Here is an 18,167-nt window from a genome sequence, read left to right as displayed (position 1 = left end):
GCACTGCCGAAAGCCCCATCGCCAACCGCACTGCCGAAAGTCCTATCGCCAACCGCACTGCCGAAAGTCCCATCGCCAAAAAACTGAGAAATAAATTGTGGGTGGAGCTCTCCTTTAAGCAGACAATGTTGTTGTTGTTTTGGTCCCGGAATACGTTGTTGTCGTAGGCGAGATCTATAAAAAGATCCGTTTCCCAAAACAAGGAGTCTCCGGCTTCTGTATTTACCCGGGACACTTTGAAGCCGCTGATGTTTGCCCCGGCGGAGGAAGTCGTGCCGATGATCGGGATGACAGATGGGACCTCGGAGGGCGAGCGATGAGCATCGTTTTCCCTCGGGAACTCGCAGCGCTGCGGTATATGTCAGAGCTATATAAATGTATAATAATAATAGTGTGTGACTGTGGGGGGGAGGGGACATTAGAGTGTAAGCTCCTCTGTACAGAGACTGATGTGACTGTGGGGGGAGGGGACATTAGAGTGTAAGCTCCTCTGTACAGAGACTGATGTGACTGTGGGGGGGAGGGGAGGGGACATTAGAGTGTAAGCTCCTCTGTACAGAGACTGATGTGACTGTGGGGGGGAGTGGACATTAGAGTGTAAGCTCCTCTGTACAGAGACTGATGTGACTGTGGGGGGGAGGGGACATTAGAGTGTAAGCTCCTCTGTACAGAGACTGATGTGACTGTGGGGGAGGGGACATTAGAGTGTAAGCTCCTCTGTACAGAGACTGATGTGACTGTGGGGGGAGGGGACATTAGAGTGTAAGCTCCTCTGTACAGAGACTGATGTGACTGTGGGGGGGGAGGGGACATTAGAGTGTAAGCTCCTCTGTACAGAGACTGATGTGATGTGGGGGGGGGAGGGGACATTAGAGTGTAAGCTCCTCTGTACAGAGACTGATGTGATGTGGGGGGAGGGGACATTAGAGTGTAAGCTCCTCTGTACAGAGACTGATGTGATGTGGGGGGAGGGGACATTAGAGTGTAAGCTCCTCTGTACAGAGACTGATGTGACTGTGGGGGGGAGGGGACATTAGAGTGTAAGCTCCTCTGTACAGAGACTGATGTGATGTGGGGGGAGGGGACATTACAGTGTAAGCTCCTCTGTACAGAGACTGATGTGATGTGGGGGGGAGGGGACATTAGAGTGTAAGCTCCTCTGTACAGAGACTGATGTGACTGTGGGGGGAGGGGACATTAGAGTGTAAGCTCCTCTGTACAGAGACTGATGTGATGTGGGGGGGGAGGGGACATTAGAGTGTAAGCTCCTCTGTACAGAGACTGATGTGATGTGGGGGGGAGGGGACATTAGAGTGTAAGCTCCTCTGTACAGAGACGGATGTGACTGTGGGGGGGAGGGGACATTGGAGTGTAAGCTCTGGTACAGAGACTGATGTGATTGGCTCAGTGATCTCTGTACAGCGCTGCGGTATATGTCAGAGCCATATAAATAACATTGTGTGATATTTTATTTGAAGACAGTAAAACAGATATTAAAACACAGAGACAAATCATTTGTTTTTTTTATCATTTTTTCACTTTTTATTTCACACATCAGAAATGGCGGCAGTGCTTCGTATCAACATCTTGCAGAACCGCCCCCGAGGAACAGACCTCACAAAGTACAAACTCAAATCATCATTGTTTTCCAAATAAAAAAAATCCCTTTTAGTCAAAAAAAAAAAAAAAGAAAGAAAGTCGGCATTAGCCCGCACCTTTGGTGTTAAGCGCTGATGACTTCACAAGGGGCGGGGACTGTTCTGACGGCGCTCGTGGGTGTGTCAATGAACAGCTAGCTTAGACAGTACTGGGGGGGGGGGGTGTAGAAGAAGTAGGAGGTCACACTAATGGATCTAGTGGCAAAATGCATCATAAAACCCAACAAGTCGACGCGTTTCATGACGAATGTTCCCTTCATCAGGGCTGGATCGGCAAACTCTGGAGGATGATTTAATCAGGCGGTAGAACAGTTCCCAGGCTTCGGAACTTTCCTAATCCAATCATCCTCCAGAGTTCACCAAATACACCCGAATCCTCTGCCCTGCCCCCTCCGGTTATAGATTTACTGGGACTTACACTCTTTTCCCCACAAAAATGTTGAATGCAGCAACATAAATCTCATGATCAATGTGCATTAGCCCCCCCCCCCCCCCTCTGAGAGGCATAGCTTTGGGGGGCCCCCGATGGGAAAGTTGACATGGAAACCTCCTTCTTGCAAAAGTTGACCTGGGACCCCCCCGCCCCCTCCCCCACTACCACTGGGGTGAGCCAGCAATCTGATTCCAGTTTAACATAAAAGCCAGCCGACTCAGCAGCTCGAGGTCTGGCCTGCCCTCACCTTGTGTGCAGGTGTGCGGTTGAGCAGGGCTGTACTGGGCTTGGTGTGGGGGCGCAGGGCTGTACTGGGCTGGGTGGGGCAGGGCTGTTCTGGGCTGGGTGGGGGGCAGGGCTGTACTGGGCTGGGTGGGGCGGCAGGGCTGTACTGGGCTGGGTGGGGCGGCAGGGCTGTACTGGGTTGGGTAGGGAGGGCAGGGCTGTACTGGGCTGGGTGGGGAGGGCTTGGTGTGGGGGGGCAGGGCTGTACTGGGCTGGAAGGCAGGGCTGTACTGGGCTGGGTGGGGCAGGGCTGTACTGGGCTGGGGGCAGGGTTGTACTGGGTTGGGTGGGGGGGGGCAGGGTTGTACTGGGCTCAGTGGAATATTGCAGGGCTGTACAGGGCTGGATGGGGAGGCAGGGCTGGGTGGGGGAGAGGCAGGGCTGTACTGGGCTGGGTGGGGAGGGCTTGGTGTGGGGGGGCAGGGCTGTACTGGGCTGGAAGGCAGGGCTGTACTGGGCTGGGTGGGGGGGGGGCAGGGCTGTACTGGGCTGGGGGCAGGGTTGTACTGGGTTGGGTGGGGGGGGGGGCAGGGTTGTACTGGGCTCAGTGGAATATTGCAGGGCTGTACAGGGCTGTACAGGGCTGTACTGGGCTGGGTGGGGGAGAGGCAGGGCTGTACTGGGCTGGGTGAGGGGGCAGGGCTGTACTGGGCTGGGTGAGGGGGCAGGGCTGTGCTGGGTGAGGGGGCAGGGCTGTACTGGGCTGGGTGAGGGGGCAGGGCTGTACTGGGCTGGGTGGGCAGGGCTGTACTGGGTTGGGTGGGCAGGGTTGTACTGGGCTAGGTGGGGGGGGGGGGGGCAGGGCTGTACTAGGCTGGGTGGGGGAGAGGCAGGCCTGTACTGGGCTGGGTGAAGGGGCAGGCCTGTACTAGGCTGGGTGAGGGGGCAGGGCTGTACTGGGCTGGGTGGGGGGGAGGCAGGGCTCCAGGACGGGCCCCGTGCCTGGGACCTCCGAGTTTACTGAATTACCTACCCAGGGTGAGGCGCCGATCACTTCTCCCCAGCAACACAATGTTAAAAACCTGTGACAGCGAGGCCGAACGTGTACCCCCCCACCCCAGAGCATGGGCGGGGTTCGCCATCGCTACCCCTTAAGCTCCGCCCATACCCTTGCTCAGTAAAGCCGTGACGAGAACTGCCATGTGTACCGAACTCCAAAACAAGTCGCCGTCAAGAGAAGCAGCAGGAAGTGCTGCAGAAAAAAAAAAATCTTTGGTAAATGTAGGAAAATAAAACTTTATTTCCCATATTAATCCCTCACAAAAATATTTGTATTCTTTATAAACAGATATGTACAGCCGAAGTAACTCAGGGGCGGAGACACGTACAGCCCGGGTAACTCAGGGGCGGATACATGTACAGCTGGGGTGACTCAGGGGCGGAGACATGTACAGCCCGGGTAACTCAGGGGCGGAGACATGTACAGCCGGGGCGGGACTCAGGGGCGGAGACATGTACAGCCGGGGTGACTCAGGGGGCGGAGACATGCCAGGAGGTATTCGGGATTTAAAATATCGATGAAATAATTGAAGAGATGGACCTATGGCACGAGTGCGGAGAGCGCCCATGACAACGCAAAGAGCAGTAACCCATAGCAACCAGATGTTGCTGAGCACATAAAGCCGAGTTCTGATTGGTTGCTCGAGGGTGCTGCATTCGCCCCCTGCTGGTGGCAGATTGGGGAAACGCGTCTGTTCTCTGGGTTTCCAACCCAACAAAGAAAATAATATGAAAAATGGGAAAAAAACGCTACAAAAATGCCAACTAGAAGAGTCACTTTCAGCCCCGGCACCCGGCCTTATTCCCGTCCCCTTCGCTGCCCTGAGAGAGGCGGAGTTTTTCATCCCAACAAACCAATCAGCTATTGTATAGAGGAACCACTCTAGAAATGGCGTTCCTGCACACGGGGCACTTTTTGGGCGAGGGCAGAGCCTGGTAGCACTCGTAGCAGGAACAGACGTGGCCGCACTCTAAGAAGACGGAGGATTTCTGGTTGGCGAGGCAGATGATGCAGGTGCTGCGGGCCTCCTCCGCCTCGTCGTCTCCGAACCTCGCCCGCGCGTCCTCGAACTCCTGCTGGAGCCTCTTCAGGCGCCGCTTCTCCTTGTACAGCCTGTACTGGCGTCTCAGGACGAAGAAGAGGGTGACGCAGGTGGCCACCCCGCACAGCAGGCACAGGATCTTCCACACCCGCACCTGCGACTCTTGTCTTTGCACCAAGGAGTCAAAGTCCAGCTTGCTGAGATAATACTGCATGCCGGCTTTAGGAGGCTGAAGCTTGATGGTCTTATTGTCCAGGACCAGCTCGCCCACCCCCGTCACCGCCGCCCCGATCCTCAGCATCTCCTCCGTCTCCTGGACCCCTTTCGGCTGCTCGCCGGTCAGGAGGTGTCCCAGCGCGTTGGTGAAGGACTGTACCGTGGGGTGAAACTTCTCATAGACGGTTTCCAAGTCTAACTCGGTGGCTTCTAAAGGTTTCACGACGCGGACGGCGAGGCCGCCTGCGTCTGCATCCTCAGGGACGAGGTCAAAGGGCACCGTGTTCGTTCTCTGGTGGATGACTTTCTCGTGATCGTTCCTGGGGAAAAAGGTCAAACCCTTAAATGTTTGTATGTTAAAGCAGACCTGATCCCTACTTCAGCTTTTGGACGTACGTAGCACGCCCAAAGAGTGAAGGGTTAAGCCCAAGCTGATGACTGCAGTAGCAGCCGCCATCAGCTTGTACCCACTTTTCTGTAGCTGGCACCTGGCTTATTTATAGGTTGGCTCTCCCATCCCCCTCCGATTTTAAATACTTCAGCATTTGGACGTACGTAGCACGCCCAAAGAGTGAAGGTTTAAGACCAAGCTGATGACTCTAGTAGCAGCCGCCATCAGCTTGTGCCTGCTTTTCTTCTGGCACTTGGCTTATTTACAGTTGGCTTTCCAACCCCCCTCTGATTTTAAGTACTTCAGCTCTATGGACATACGTAGCACGCCCAAAGAGTGAAGGGTTAAGCTGAAGCCGATGACGGCAGTAGCATCCATCTTCAGCTTTTGTATGCTTACCTGTAGCTGGCTCGCAGCTTATTTAAAAGAGTCAGGAGTCTCCTGGCCTGTCAGTCATGGTATGATGTCATGGTGGGCGGGACATACCAGGAGTCTCCTGGCCTTTCAGTCAAGGTATGATGTCATGGTGGGCGGGACATACCAGGAGTCTCCTGGCCTGTCAGTCATGGAATGATGTCATGATGGGCGAGACATACCAGGAGACTCCTGGCCTGTCAGTCATGGAATGATGTCATGATGGGCGGGACATACCAGGAGACTCCTGGCCTGTCAGTCAAGGTATGATGTCATGGAGGGCGGGACATACCAGGAGTCTCCTTGCCTGTCAGTCATGGTATGATGTCATGGAGGGCGGGACATACCAGGAGTCTCCTTGCCTGTCAGTCATGGAATGATGTCATGGTGGGCAGGACATACCAGGAGTCTCCTGGCCTGTCAGTCAAGGTATGATGTCATGGAGGGCGGGACATACCAGGAGACTCAGGGCCTGTGAGTCATGGTATGATGTCATGGAGGGCGGGACATACCAGGAGACTCCGGGCCTGTCAGTCAAGGTATGATGTAATGGAGGGCGGAACATACCAGGAGTCTCCTGGCCTGTCAGTCAAGGTATGATGTCATGGTGGGCGGGACATACAAGGAGACTCGGGGCCTGTCAGTCAAGGTATGACTCCCTTGTTGGGTTCTTTCTAGGGAGAGTAACCTTCTCTATTTGTCCTGTTGATGGGAAAAATAAAGTTACATAGATGTCACTGGAACGCGATGCAAGGGGAAATCTTCCAACGGGGACATCTGTTTTGGTGATGGTCATTTCTGCTCACTTCCTGTTGTGTCTCCAGGAAGTGAAAGAAAATCCCCCCTCAACACGACACAGACAACCCAAAAAATAAACTTGACAGAGGGGTTCTAACCCACCCGTGTTTCATAGAAAACTGAAAAAGAAAAGCTTTAGATACACTCTATATGTTTCAGTCTAACCGAAGCCGTAACCACCCCGCAATCTCTCTGGACAGCGTCCAGCCTCCACGACGGCAGATGGTTCACACCGAGTCCCTGGCGACGCTGGGAGCTGGGTCAGGTGATCGGCGGGTTGGGGGTCACCTGAGTGCGCAGAGAACGTTTGCGTCATCAGAGAAGAGGACCTCCCGCCGCCGGCGTCATTCATCACCGGCACATCTCAGTGATTTGTGTGTTTACTGACTTCCTCCTCATCCCCGGCAACCTGTTCCACCGGCAACCTGCCAGCCGCCACCCTCAGGGCTTATTTACAGAAGGAACGCTCATGAAGAGAACCAGTCACAGAGCAACGGCCTTCACAACCTCCCCCCCCCCAGGCTTCCTCTCCCGTATTCCTTCCACAATCATAAAATCAAAGATCTGTCTAAAAAATGGAGACTTTGGACCAAGATCCACTTTATTTTACATTTTATTAACTGGCTTTAAAGTAGAACTCCGGGAATAGATTCAAAATGTCCCGAATAATTCTTATTTTCTAAACTTACATAATTTTAGTGTAAATGATTGTACAAATGTAAGTGACATTGTTATTCTATAAGGTAAGGTGCAGCTAGGCCCGGGCGCGGTGGGGAGGGATCGCCGATGTCGCGTTCCTTTACTGTTTGTCAATGCTAGATCGTACTACAATTCCCATCATGCACTGGGGATTGCTGCATTCAATGGGAGTGTATGTGGGCAGTCAGGGTTTAATTTCATGGTGGGCGGGGCAAACCAGGAGTCTCCTGACCGGTCAGCCAAGGTATGATGTCATGGTGGACGGGGCAAACCAGGAGTCTCCTGACTGGTCAGCCAAGGTATGATGTCATGGTGGGCAGGGCAAACCAGAAGTCTCCTGGCCTGGCAGTGAAGGTATGATGTCATGGTGGGCGGGGCAAACCAAGAGTCTCTTGGAGTGTCAGTCAAGGTATGATGTCATTGTGGGTGGATCAAACCAGGAGTCTATTGGCCTGTCAGTCAAGGTATGATGTTACAGCGGGCGGGACAAACCAGGAGTCTGCTGACCGGTCAGTCAAGGTATAATGTCATGTGGGCGGGACAAACCAGGAGTCTCCTGGCCTGATGTCATGGTGGGCGGGACATACCAGGAGTCTCCTAGTCTGTCAATCAAGGTATAATGTCATGGTGGGCGGGACATACTAGGAGTCTCCTGGTCTGTCAGTCAAGGTATGATATCAGGGTGGGCATGAAAGACTGGGGAGTCTCTTGGCCTGTTAGTCAAGTTATGACGTCATGGTGGGTGGATCAAACCAGGAGTCTTCTGGCCTGTCAGTCAAGGTATGATGTCATGGTGGGCAGGACAAACCAGGAGTCTCCTGGCCTGTCAGTCAAGGTATGATGTCTTGGCAGGGATGCATAGAACACCTTTACATCTCACGTGGGCAAACACGCCTCTTCGCACAGATGTACCCTTGAGTACGCCCGTGTGAACGAAGCATTAAACTAATGTTTTCTATCGCTGTGTAAAAATCATTATTTTACAAATACAGAGAGAACAGCATTATGGGAAAAGCACAGCATTAGATGTCTGCTATCCGACTCTCTCTAACTAATACACAGTACGAAATCATCCGAACAGAGCAGACAGGGAGTGATGGAAGAGGAAGGAGTCACAGCTCTGATTCACCTATGTAAACTGCAACTTGAGCTACTGAGCTCGGCATATATATAAGAAAATGGCGGGAACAAAAAGTAGGGAGGAGGCGGAGCTCAGGCACTTGCATTATAAAGCCATGCAGAATGGCGAGGAGGGGGTCACTGCAGCCACATACAAACGCTCAGCTGCATCGTTCTGACACAATACGGCAGTTTAGCGGTTTGGCTGGAGCGGACTCATTAAGCCGCACCCCCGAGGAGTTATCTATGGGACTCACCAGAGGTGCGTCGTTCGGTTCCACACCATCTTGTGCTCCTTCAGCGACAGCCTGTGGATGACACCTTTACAGTTGTCCATGAACTGACTGCTGAGGGAATCCTTCGAAGCTCGCACCACGCCTGGAAAAAACAAAAAAAACGCATCAAAGAAGAGAAGAAGCGCGGTTGCTTGCAGCATTATATAAAGAGGACCTGTCATGGAAACCAACAAAGATGGTTGTATTGCTCAACACCAAATCAATTGAATTTTTTTTTAATACTTGAACGAGGACGAGTCTCCTGTGACCCCCGTGATTTCCCCGCATCTCCAATGACCCCTACGCTCTGGTGTCTCTAGTGACCCCCCTGCGCTCTGGTGTCTCTAGTGACCCCCCTGCGCTCTGGTGTCTCTAGTGACCCCCCTGCGCTCTGGTGTCTCTAGTGACCCCCCTGCGCTCTGGTGTCTCTAGTGACCCCCCTGCGCTCTGGTGTCTCTAGTGACCCCCCTTAAGCTCTGGTGTCTCTAGTGACCCCCCTACGCTCTGGTGTCTCTAGTGACCCCCCTACGCTCTGGTGTCTCTAGTGACCCCCCTAAGCTCTGGTGTCTCTAGTAACCCCCTACACTCTGATGTCTCTAGTGACCCCCCTACACTCTGATGTCTCTAGTGACCCCCCCCTACGCTCTGGTGTCTCTAGTGACCCCCCCTAAGCTCTGGTGTCTCTAGTGACCCCCCTAAGCTCTGGTGTCTCTAGTGACCCCCCTACGCTCTGGTGTCTCTAGTGACCCACCCTACGCTCTGGTGTCTCTAGTGACCCCCCTACGCTCTGGTGTCTCTAGTGACCCCCCTACGCTCTGGTGTCTCTAGTGACCCCCCTACGCTCTGGTTTCTCTAGTGACCCCCCTAAGCTCTGGTGTCTCTAGTGACCCCCCTACGCTCTGGTGTCTCTAGTGACCCCCCTAAGCTCTGGTGTCTCTAGTGACTCCCTAAGCTCTGGTGTCTCTAGTGACCCCCCTACACTCTGGTGTCTCTAGTGACCCCCCTAAGCTCTGGTGTCTCTAGTGACCCCCCTAAGCTCTGGTGTCTCTAGTGACTCCCTTACGCTCTGGTGTCTCTAGTGACCGCCCTAAGCTCTGGTGTCTTTAGTGACCCCCCTAAACTCTGGTGTCTTTAGTGACCCCCCTATGCTCTGGTGTCTCTAGTGACCGCCCTAAGCTCTGGTGTCTCTAGTGACCCCCCTAAACTCTGGTGTCTTTAGTGACCCCCCTATGCTCTGGTGTCTCTAGTGACCGCCCTAAGCTCTGGTGTCTCTAGTGACCCCCCCTAAGCTCTGGTGTCTCTAGTGACCCCCCTAAACTCTGGTGTCTTTAGTGACCCCCCTATGCTCTGGTGTCTCTAGTGACCGCCCTACGCTCTGGTGTCTCTAGTGACCCCCCTACGCTCTGGTTTCTCTAGTGACCCCCCCTAAGCTCTGGTGTCTCTAGCGACCCCCCTACGCTATAGGCCAGCGTACCTTCAATGACGGCGTACGGGACGCACTTCCCAGGCAAGTCCATGAGGATGTTCTGCAAGTCATGGTCCAGGGAGATCTTCTTGGCTCCCTTTAAGAAAAAAAACAAAACAAACATTTGCTCATTAGAACTTTTCATATTTGGCATCCTGCAGAATTCTGGGTATTTTTTTTTTCTTGAACCCCAGGACAGTGTCAGTGCCCCCCTATATATCTACATCCTGGTCTTCTCCTGGTAAACACTTCACCTCCCCTGACCGAGAGCCACTTCCTCGTTTGTGTCTCACGCGCTCCCCCCTCCCAGGCACTGCAGCTCACAGTGTCACCAACAGATGCCAATCCAGGACTGGGTGTGGCCAGGTGCCAAGCTACAAGATTGTGAGTAAGCAGTGACAGTTCTGATAACCACGCCTTTCCCCAAAGACCCATTGATGACATCACTGTGTAAAAAATAAGGCCCCTCCCACCAGCCATGATCCGCCTCTGCATTGCAAAGAGAAGCACAGAGACCCAGTGATGACATCACTGTGTAAAAAAACTAAGGCCCCTCCCACCAGCCATGATCCGCCTCTGCATTGCAAAGAGAAGCACAGAGCCCCGGTGATGACATCACTGTGTATAAAATAAGGCCCCTCCCACCAGCCATGATCCGCCTCTGCATTGCAAAGAGAAGCACAGAGCCCCGGTGATGACATCACTGTGTATAAAATAAGGCCCCTCCCACCAGCCATGATCCGCCTCTGCATTGCAAAGAGAAGCACAGAGCCCCGGTGATGACATCACTGTGTATAAAATAAGGCCCCTCCCACCAGCCATGATCCGCCTCTGCATTGCAAAGAGAAGCACAGAGACCCGGTGATGACATCACTGTGTATAAAATAAGGCCCCTCCCACCAGCCATGATCCGCCTCTGCATTGCAAAGAGAAGCACAGAGACCCGGTGATGACATCACTGTGTATAAAATAAGGCCCCTCCCACCAGCCTAAGGTATGTAATGAAAATGGAAAGGTTTTATGTAATAATTTAGGCACAAAAAGGTAAAAAGAAAGGCGGCCGGCGATGATTCCCAACCTTCAGTGTCTGCGCGGTGCGGTACTTGTGGCGGTACACCGTGTAGAAGATGGCGCTAATGGCAGAACTGGAGGCCAGAAGGATGATCTGCCCCAGGCTGGGCCGTTCCATGTCTGTGGGGGGAAAAAAGGCAAAGGGGGGGGTCAGTGACAACCTTCTACACAATCACAACGATAAGTTCATTGAGGGACCAGCTGGCGTGATCAGCTGGCGTGACGTCAACAATACGTATGCGCAAATCGTCGGAGGTTGAGGAAAATTATCTAATACAGCCATGTTGGTACACCTAAAACATTTCTGATTTCCCGTCCTATTGGTAAACTCGGGACCAGCTGATCTTCCTCTATAGTTCTACGAAAGGATCTTTGCCAACAGTCCGCCGCATTATAATAAAATTCCAGTGAGCGGCCGCTGTTTTCCCGACTTTACCAATAGGACGGGTAATCAGAAACACCGCCATGTTGGTACACCTTAAACATTTGAGATTCCCCGTCCTATTGGTAAAGCCGAGTAGCGGCCACTCACTGAATTTTTTTTTTTATAACATGGTGGCCTGTTGGCAAACACCCTTTCGTAGAACTATAGAGGACGATCAGCTGATCCCGAGTTTACCAATAGGACGGGAAATCAGAAATGTTTTAGGAATTCTCCAATTGTTTTAGGTGTATCAACATGGCCGTGTTCTATAATTTTCCTCGATCTGTTGACTTCGCGCCAGCTAATTGTGACTGCTAAAGATCCACTGATCCCAAGTTTACCAATTGGACGGGGTCTCAGAACATTATGTTCTATAATTTTCCAAATGTTTTAGGTGTACCAACATGGCCGTGTTCTACAATTTCCCAAATGTTTTAGGTGTACCAACATGGCGGTGTTCTACAATTTTCCAAATGTTTTAGGCGTACCAACGTGGCAGGGGGTTCTATAATTCTCCTTGACCTGTTGACGTCACGCCAGCTGATCGTGACTCGGCTGAAGATCAGCTGATCCCGAATTTACCAGAAGGACGGGGACTCAGAACATTATGTTCTACAATTTCCCAAATGTTTCAGGTGTACCAACATGGCGCTGTTCTACAATTTCCCAAATGTTTTGGGTGTACCAACATGGCGCTGTTCTACAATTTCCCAAATGTTTCAGGTGTACCAACATGGCGGTATTCTACAATTTCCAAAATGTTTTAGGTGTACCAACATGGCGGTATTCTACAATTTACCAAATGTTTTAGGTGTACCAACATGGCGGTGTTCTATAATTTTCCAAATGTTTTAGGTGTACCAACATGGCGGTGTTCTATAATTTTCCAAATGTTTTAGGTGTACCAACATGGCGGTATTCTACAATTTAGCAAATGTTTTAGGTGTACCAACATGGCGGTGTTCTACAATTTCCCAAATGTTTCAGGTGTACCAACATGGCGGTATTCTACAATTTCCAAAATGTTTTAGGTGTACCAACATGGCGGTGTTATACAATTTCCCAAATGTTTTAGGTGTACCAACATGGCGGTATTCTACAATTTCCAAAATGTTTTAGGTGTACCAACATGGCGGTATTCTACAATTTACCAAATGTTTTAGGTGTACTAACATGGCGCTGTTCTACAATTTCCCAAATGTTTCAGGTGTACCAACATGGCGGTATTCTACAATTTCCAAAATGTTTTAGGTGTACCAACATGGCGGTATTCTACAATTTACCAAATGTTTTAGGTGTACCAACATGGCGGTGTTCTATAATTTTCCAAATGTTTTAGGTGTACCAACATGGCGGTGTTCTATAATTTTCCAAATGTTTTAGGTGTACCAACATGGCGGTATTCTACAATTTAGCAAATGTTTTAGGTGTACCAACATGGCGGTGTTCTACAATTTCCCAAATGTTTTAGGTGTACCAACATGGCGGTGTTCTATAATTTTCCAAATGATTTAGGTGTACCAACATGGCGGTGTTATACAATTTCCCAAATGTTTTAGGTGTACCAACATGGCGGTATTCTACAATTTCCAAAATGTTTTAGGTGTACCAACATGGCGGTATTCTACAATTTACCAAATGTTTTAGGTGTACTAACATGGTGGTGTTCTATAATTTTCCAAATGTTTTAGGTGTACCAACATGGCGGTATTCTACAATTTAGCAAATGTTTTAGGTGTACCAACATGGCGGTGTTCTATAATTTTCCAAATGATTTAGGTGTACCAACATGGCGGTGGTTCTATAATTTTCCCTGACCTGTTGACAACACGCCAGCTGATCGTGACTCGGGTGAAGATCAGCTGATCCCAAGTTTACCAATTGGACGGGGTCTCAAAACATTTGCCCGGATTCACGTAGAGCGGCGTATATTTGTGCGGGCGTAGCGCATCTCATATGCGCTACGCCGACGTAACACAGAGAGGCAAGAACAGCACTTGCTCCCTACGTTGCGTCGGCGTAGCGTAAACTGGTCGGCGTAAGCCCGCCTTATTCAAAGTAGGAAGGAAGTGGGCGTGATACATTAAAATTAACCGTGACCCCATGCAAATGAGGGGCCGAACGAAACGGCGAATGCGCCGTCCCGTGGACGCCTCCCGGTGCGCATGCTCAGAATCACGTCGGAACGAACGCCTAAGATACGTCGAATCACTGAACGTAACCTACGCCCAGCCCTATTCACGTAGTACTACGTAAACGACGACGGCTGTTCCGACATCCATACCTTTGCATTGGTTGCGCCACCTATATATGTGGAATAACTTTACGCTGGACGTACGCCTTACGTAAACGGCGTAGATTACAGCGACGGGCGCAGGTACGTCCGTGAATCGGCGTATCTAGGTCATTTACATATTCGACGCGTAAATCAATGGAAGCGCCCCTTTGCGGCCAGCGTAAATATGCGCTCAAGGTACGATGGCGTAGGAAACATACGTCGGTCGTATGAAGCCAAATTTCAGGCGTATCTTACTTGCAGAATCAGGAGCAGAGATACGACGGCGCATCCGTGCACTTACGCGGCGTATCAGTAGATACGTCGGCGTAAGTGCTTTCAGAATCCGGGCCATTATGTTCTATAATTTTCCAAATGTTTTAGGTGTACCAACATGGCGGCGTTCTACAATTTTCCAAATGTTTTAGGTGTACCAACATGGCGGCGTTCTACAATTTTCCAAATGTTTTAGGTGTACCAACATGGCGGTGTTCTATAATTTTCCAAATGTTTTAGGTGTACCAACATGGCGGTGTTCTACAATTTCCCAAATGTTTTAGGTGTACCAACATGGCGAGGGTTCTATAATTTTCCAAATGTTTTAGGTGTACCAACATGGCGGTGTTCTACAATTTCCCAAATGTTTTAGGTGTACCAACATGGCGGTGTTCTATAATTTCCCAAATGTTTTAGGTGTACCAACATGGCGAGGGTTCTATAATTTTCCAAATGTTTTAGGTGTACCAACATGGCGGTGTTCTACAATTTCCCAAATGTTTTAGGTGTACCAACATGGCGGTGTTCTATAATTTCCCAAATGTTTTAGGTGTACCAACATGGCGAGGGTTCTATAATTTTCCAAATGTTTTAGGTGTACCAACATGGCGGTGTTCTATAATTTCCCAAATGTTTTAGGTGTACCAACATGGCGGTGTTCTATACTTCCCAAATGTTTTAGGTGTACCAACATGGCGGTGTTCTACAATTTCCCAAATGTTTTAGGTGTACCAACATGGCGGTGTTCTACAATTTCCCAAATGTTTTAGGTGTACCAACATGGCGGTGTTCTATACTTTCCCAAATGTTTTAGGTGTACCAACATGGCGGTGTTCTATACTTTCCCAAATGTTTTAGGTGTACCAACATGGCGGTGTTCTATAATTTCCCAAATGTTTTAGGTGTACCAACATGGCGGTGTTCTATACTTCCCAAATGTTTAAGGTGTACCAACATGGCGGTGTTCTATAATTTCCCAAATGTTTTAGGTGTACCAACATGGAGGTGTTCTATAATTTCCCAAATATTTTAGGTGTACCAACATGGCGGTATTCTATACTTCCCAAATGTTTAAGGTGTACCAACATGGCGGTGTTCTATAATGTTCCAAATGTTTAAGGTGTACCAACATGGCGGTGTTCTACAATTTCCCAAATGTTTAAGGTGTACCAACATGGCGGTGTTCTATATTTTCCCAAATGTTTTAGGTGTACCAACATGGCGGTGTTCTATCATTTTCCAAATGTTTTAGGTGTACCAACATGGCGGTGTTCTACAATTTCCCAAATATTTTAGGTGTACCAACATGGCGGTGTTCTATACTTCCCAAATGTTTAAGGTGTACCAACATGGCGGTGTTCTACAATTTCCAAAATATTTTAGGTGTACCAACATGGCGGTGTTCTACAATTTCCCAAATGTTTAAGGTGTACCAACATGGCGGTGTTCTATAATTTCCCAAATGTTTTAGGTGTACCAACATGGCGGTGTTCTATAATTTCCCAAATGTTTAAGGTGTACCAACATGGCGGCGTTCTATAATTTCCCAAATGTTTTAGGTGTACCAACATGGCGGTGTTCTACAATTTCCCAAATGTTTTAGGTGTACCAACATGGCGGTGTTCTACAATTTCCCAAATGTTTTAGGTGTACCAACATGGCGGTGTTCTACAATTTCCCAAATGTTTTAGGTGTACCAACATGGCGGTGTTCTACAATTTCCCAAATGTTTTGGGTGTACTAACATGGCGGCGTTCTACAATTTCCCAAATGTTTTGGGTGTACTAACATGGCGGCGTTCTACAATTTCCCAAATGTTTTAGGTGTACCAACATGGCGGTGTTCTACAATTTCCCAAATGTTTTGGGTGTACTAACATGGCGGCGTTCTACAATTTCCCAAATGTTTTAGGTGTACCAACATGGCGGTGTTCTACAATTTCCCAAATGTTTTAGGTGTACCAACATGGCGGTGTTCTACAATTTCCCAAATGTTTTAGGTGTACTAACATGGCGGGGGTTTTATAATTCTCCTCGACCTGTTGACGTCACGCCAGCTGATCCCGAATTTACCAGAAGGACGGGGACTCAGAACATTATGTAATACAATTTCCCAAATGTTTTAGGTGTACCAACATGGCGGTGTTCTACAATTTCCCTCGACCTCCAACAAACTGCGCATGCACCTCATCCCTTTAATCATCACTTGCCGACCGGCTCACGTCGATATACGTCAGCAGAATGTCTCTACTGCGCAAACTGACGTCCCCGTACGCCGCTCTGTAAAAGTAGGAAAGTGGGCGCGTGCCCGCGGGTCCAATGTCCTCCGGCGGCCTATGATTGTGGCGAGGCAGAACAGGGAGATGCCTATGTAAACAAAAGGCGATTCGCCGTTCTGCCCAATGACATGATAGAGATCTACTGCCCCCAGTCATCGGGAATAAGGATCTCTGTCATGTTTCAGTAAGCCCACCCCCCCTACTGTTAGAACACACACAAGGGAACACACTTAACCCCTTAGATCGCCCCCTAGTGTTAACACTTTCCCTGCCAGTGACATTAATACATTGATCAGCGCATTTTTATAGCACCGATCCCTGTAATAATGTCACTGGTCCCCAAAAAGTGTCAGATTTGTCCGTTGCAATGTCGCATTCCCGCTAAAAATCGCAGATCGCCGCCATTATTTTAAAAAAAAATAGTCCCTTAAAGCGGGGGTTCACCCAAAAAATAAATTTTTAACATTACATTCAGCCGAGTTGTCCTAATGACAATCGGCTGTTTTTGTTTTCCCCGTACATACCGTATTTCACCGCCGCTTCCGGGTATGTCTTGCGCGGGACTGGGCGTTCCTATCTGATTGACAGGCTTCCGACCGTCGCATACAGCGCGTCACGAGTTGCCGAAAGGAGCCGAACGTCGGTGCGCAGGCGCCGTATAGAGCCGCACCGACGTTCGGCAACTCGTGACGCGCTGTATGCGACGGTCGGAAGCCTGTCAATCAGATAGGAACGCCCCGTCCCGCAGAAGACATACCCGGAAGCGGCGGTGAAATACGGTATGTACGGGGGAAAAAACAAACAAAAAACAGCCGATTGTCATTAGGACAATGTAATGTTAAAAATGTATTTTTTGGGTGAACCTCCACTTTAATCTATCCCATAGTTTGGATACGGGGATGAGGTGACAACTCTACACACATGGAGGGGGAGGGGTTGTCACCTGGACAGGAAGTCACAGACAGCTCATAGAAGTGAATAATATACATATATATACATTATATATACATTACAGGGGAGGGGGGTTCTGTGACCCCCCCCCAGCTGTTTGTTGACAACGCTCAAAGCTCCTACTGGAGACCTGGTTGTGCTTCCCTCCTCTCTCCCCGCCCGGGGTCACCACTATGTCTGCCCAGAGCATCCCCCCTCACACACCCGCGGCCCTTCTCCTTCACACTCACTTCCTGGTCGGAGCTCGGCGCCGCCTGATGACGTCACACCTGGAGTCGCAACCACTCGGGAGTGTGGGCGGGGTTCAGCGCCGTTTCCTAGAGAGTCACGTGACGTGCAGAAGAGCCGCGACTTGGGAAGGTTGTCACCACAAATGGTTGTCACTGGGGAGGGTTTTCACTGGGGGAGGTTGTCACTGGAGAGGGTTGTCACCACAAATAGTTGTCACTGGAGAGGGTTGTCACTGGAAAGGTGGTCACTAGGGAGGGTTGTCACTAAGGAAGGTTGTCACTGGAGAGGGTTGTCACCACAAATAGTTGTCACTGGGGGGGGGGGGTTGTCACTGGAAAGATGGTCACTGGAGAGGGTTGTCACCACAAATAGTTGTCACTGGGGGGGGGGTTGTCACTGGAAAGGTGGTCACTGGGGAGGTTGTCACCACAAATAGTTGTCACTGGGGGGGGGGGGGGGTTGTCACTGGAAAGATGGTCACTGGAGAGGGTTGTCACCACAAATAGTTGTCACTGGGGGGGGGGTGGTCACTGGGGAGAGTTGTCACGGGAAAGGTTGTCACTGGGGGGGGGGGTGGTCACTGGGGAGAGTTGTCACGGGAAAGGTGGTCACTGGGAGAGTTGTCACTGGGGGGGGGGGTTGTCACTGGAAAGGTGGTCACTGGAGAGGGTTGTCACTGGAAAGGTTGTCTAAAGGGTGGTCACTGGAGAGGGTTGTCACCACAAATGGTTGTCACTGGGGGGGGGGGTGGTGGTCACTGGAGAGGGGTTGTCACTGGAAAGGTGGTCACTGGAGAGGGTTGTCACCACAAATAGTTGTCACTGGGGGGGGGGTGGTCACTGGAGAGGGTTGTCACCACAAATAGT

At 50.4% G+C, this 18,167-nt stretch overlaps 1 protein-coding gene across 2 annotated transcripts; it reads right to left on the bottom strand.

Annotated features, from left to right (window-relative positions):
• Positions 1 to 3,224: 3,224 nt before the first annotated feature.
• MUL1 (mitochondrial E3 ubiquitin protein ligase 1) lies at positions 3,225 to 17,380 on the bottom strand. 2 transcript variants are annotated; one of them, XM_040326783.1, is made up of 5 exons: positions 17,275 to 17,317; positions 10,874 to 10,986; positions 9,805 to 9,892; positions 8,313 to 8,433; positions 3,225 to 4,954 (listed from the first exon to the last, which is right to left on the bottom strand). In XM_040326783.1, exons 2-5 carry the CDS (start codon positions 10,982 to 10,984, stop codon positions 4,234 to 4,236), a joined length of 1,041 nt encoding a protein of 346 aa, XP_040182717.1. In that variant the 5' UTR covers positions 10,985 to 10,986; positions 17,275 to 17,317; the 3' UTR covers positions 3,225 to 4,233. The 2 variants fall into 2 exon arrangements, with proteins under 2 accessions (XP_040182717.1, XP_040182715.1); XM_040326781.1 differs by having other exon boundaries at positions 3,226 to 4,954; positions 17,301 to 17,380.
• Positions 17,381 to 18,167: the final 787 nt, after the last annotated feature.

The sequence above is a fragment of the Rana temporaria genome, chromosome 10 (assembly GCF_905171775.1).
Source record: "Rana temporaria chromosome 10, aRanTem1.1, whole genome shotgun sequence".
Lineage (NCBI taxonomy): Eukaryota > Metazoa > Chordata > Amphibia > Anura > Ranidae > Rana > Rana temporaria.
This window is presented reverse-complemented; position numbering and strand designations above follow the sequence as displayed.

Coding starts and splice junctions, on each gene's coding strand:
- MUL1 (XM_040326781.1), bottom strand. CDS start 10,984: ATGGAACGGCCCAGCCTGGGGCAGATCATCCTTCTGGCCTCCAGTTCT. Junction 9,893..10,873: donor GCACCGCGCAGACACTGAAG/GTTGGGAATCAT, acceptor TTTTTCTTAAAG/GGAGCCAAGAAGATCTCCCT. Junction 8,434..9,804: donor CCCGTACGCCGTCATTGAAG/GTACGCTGGCCT, acceptor TGTTTTTTCCAG/GCGTGGTGCGAGCTTCGAAG.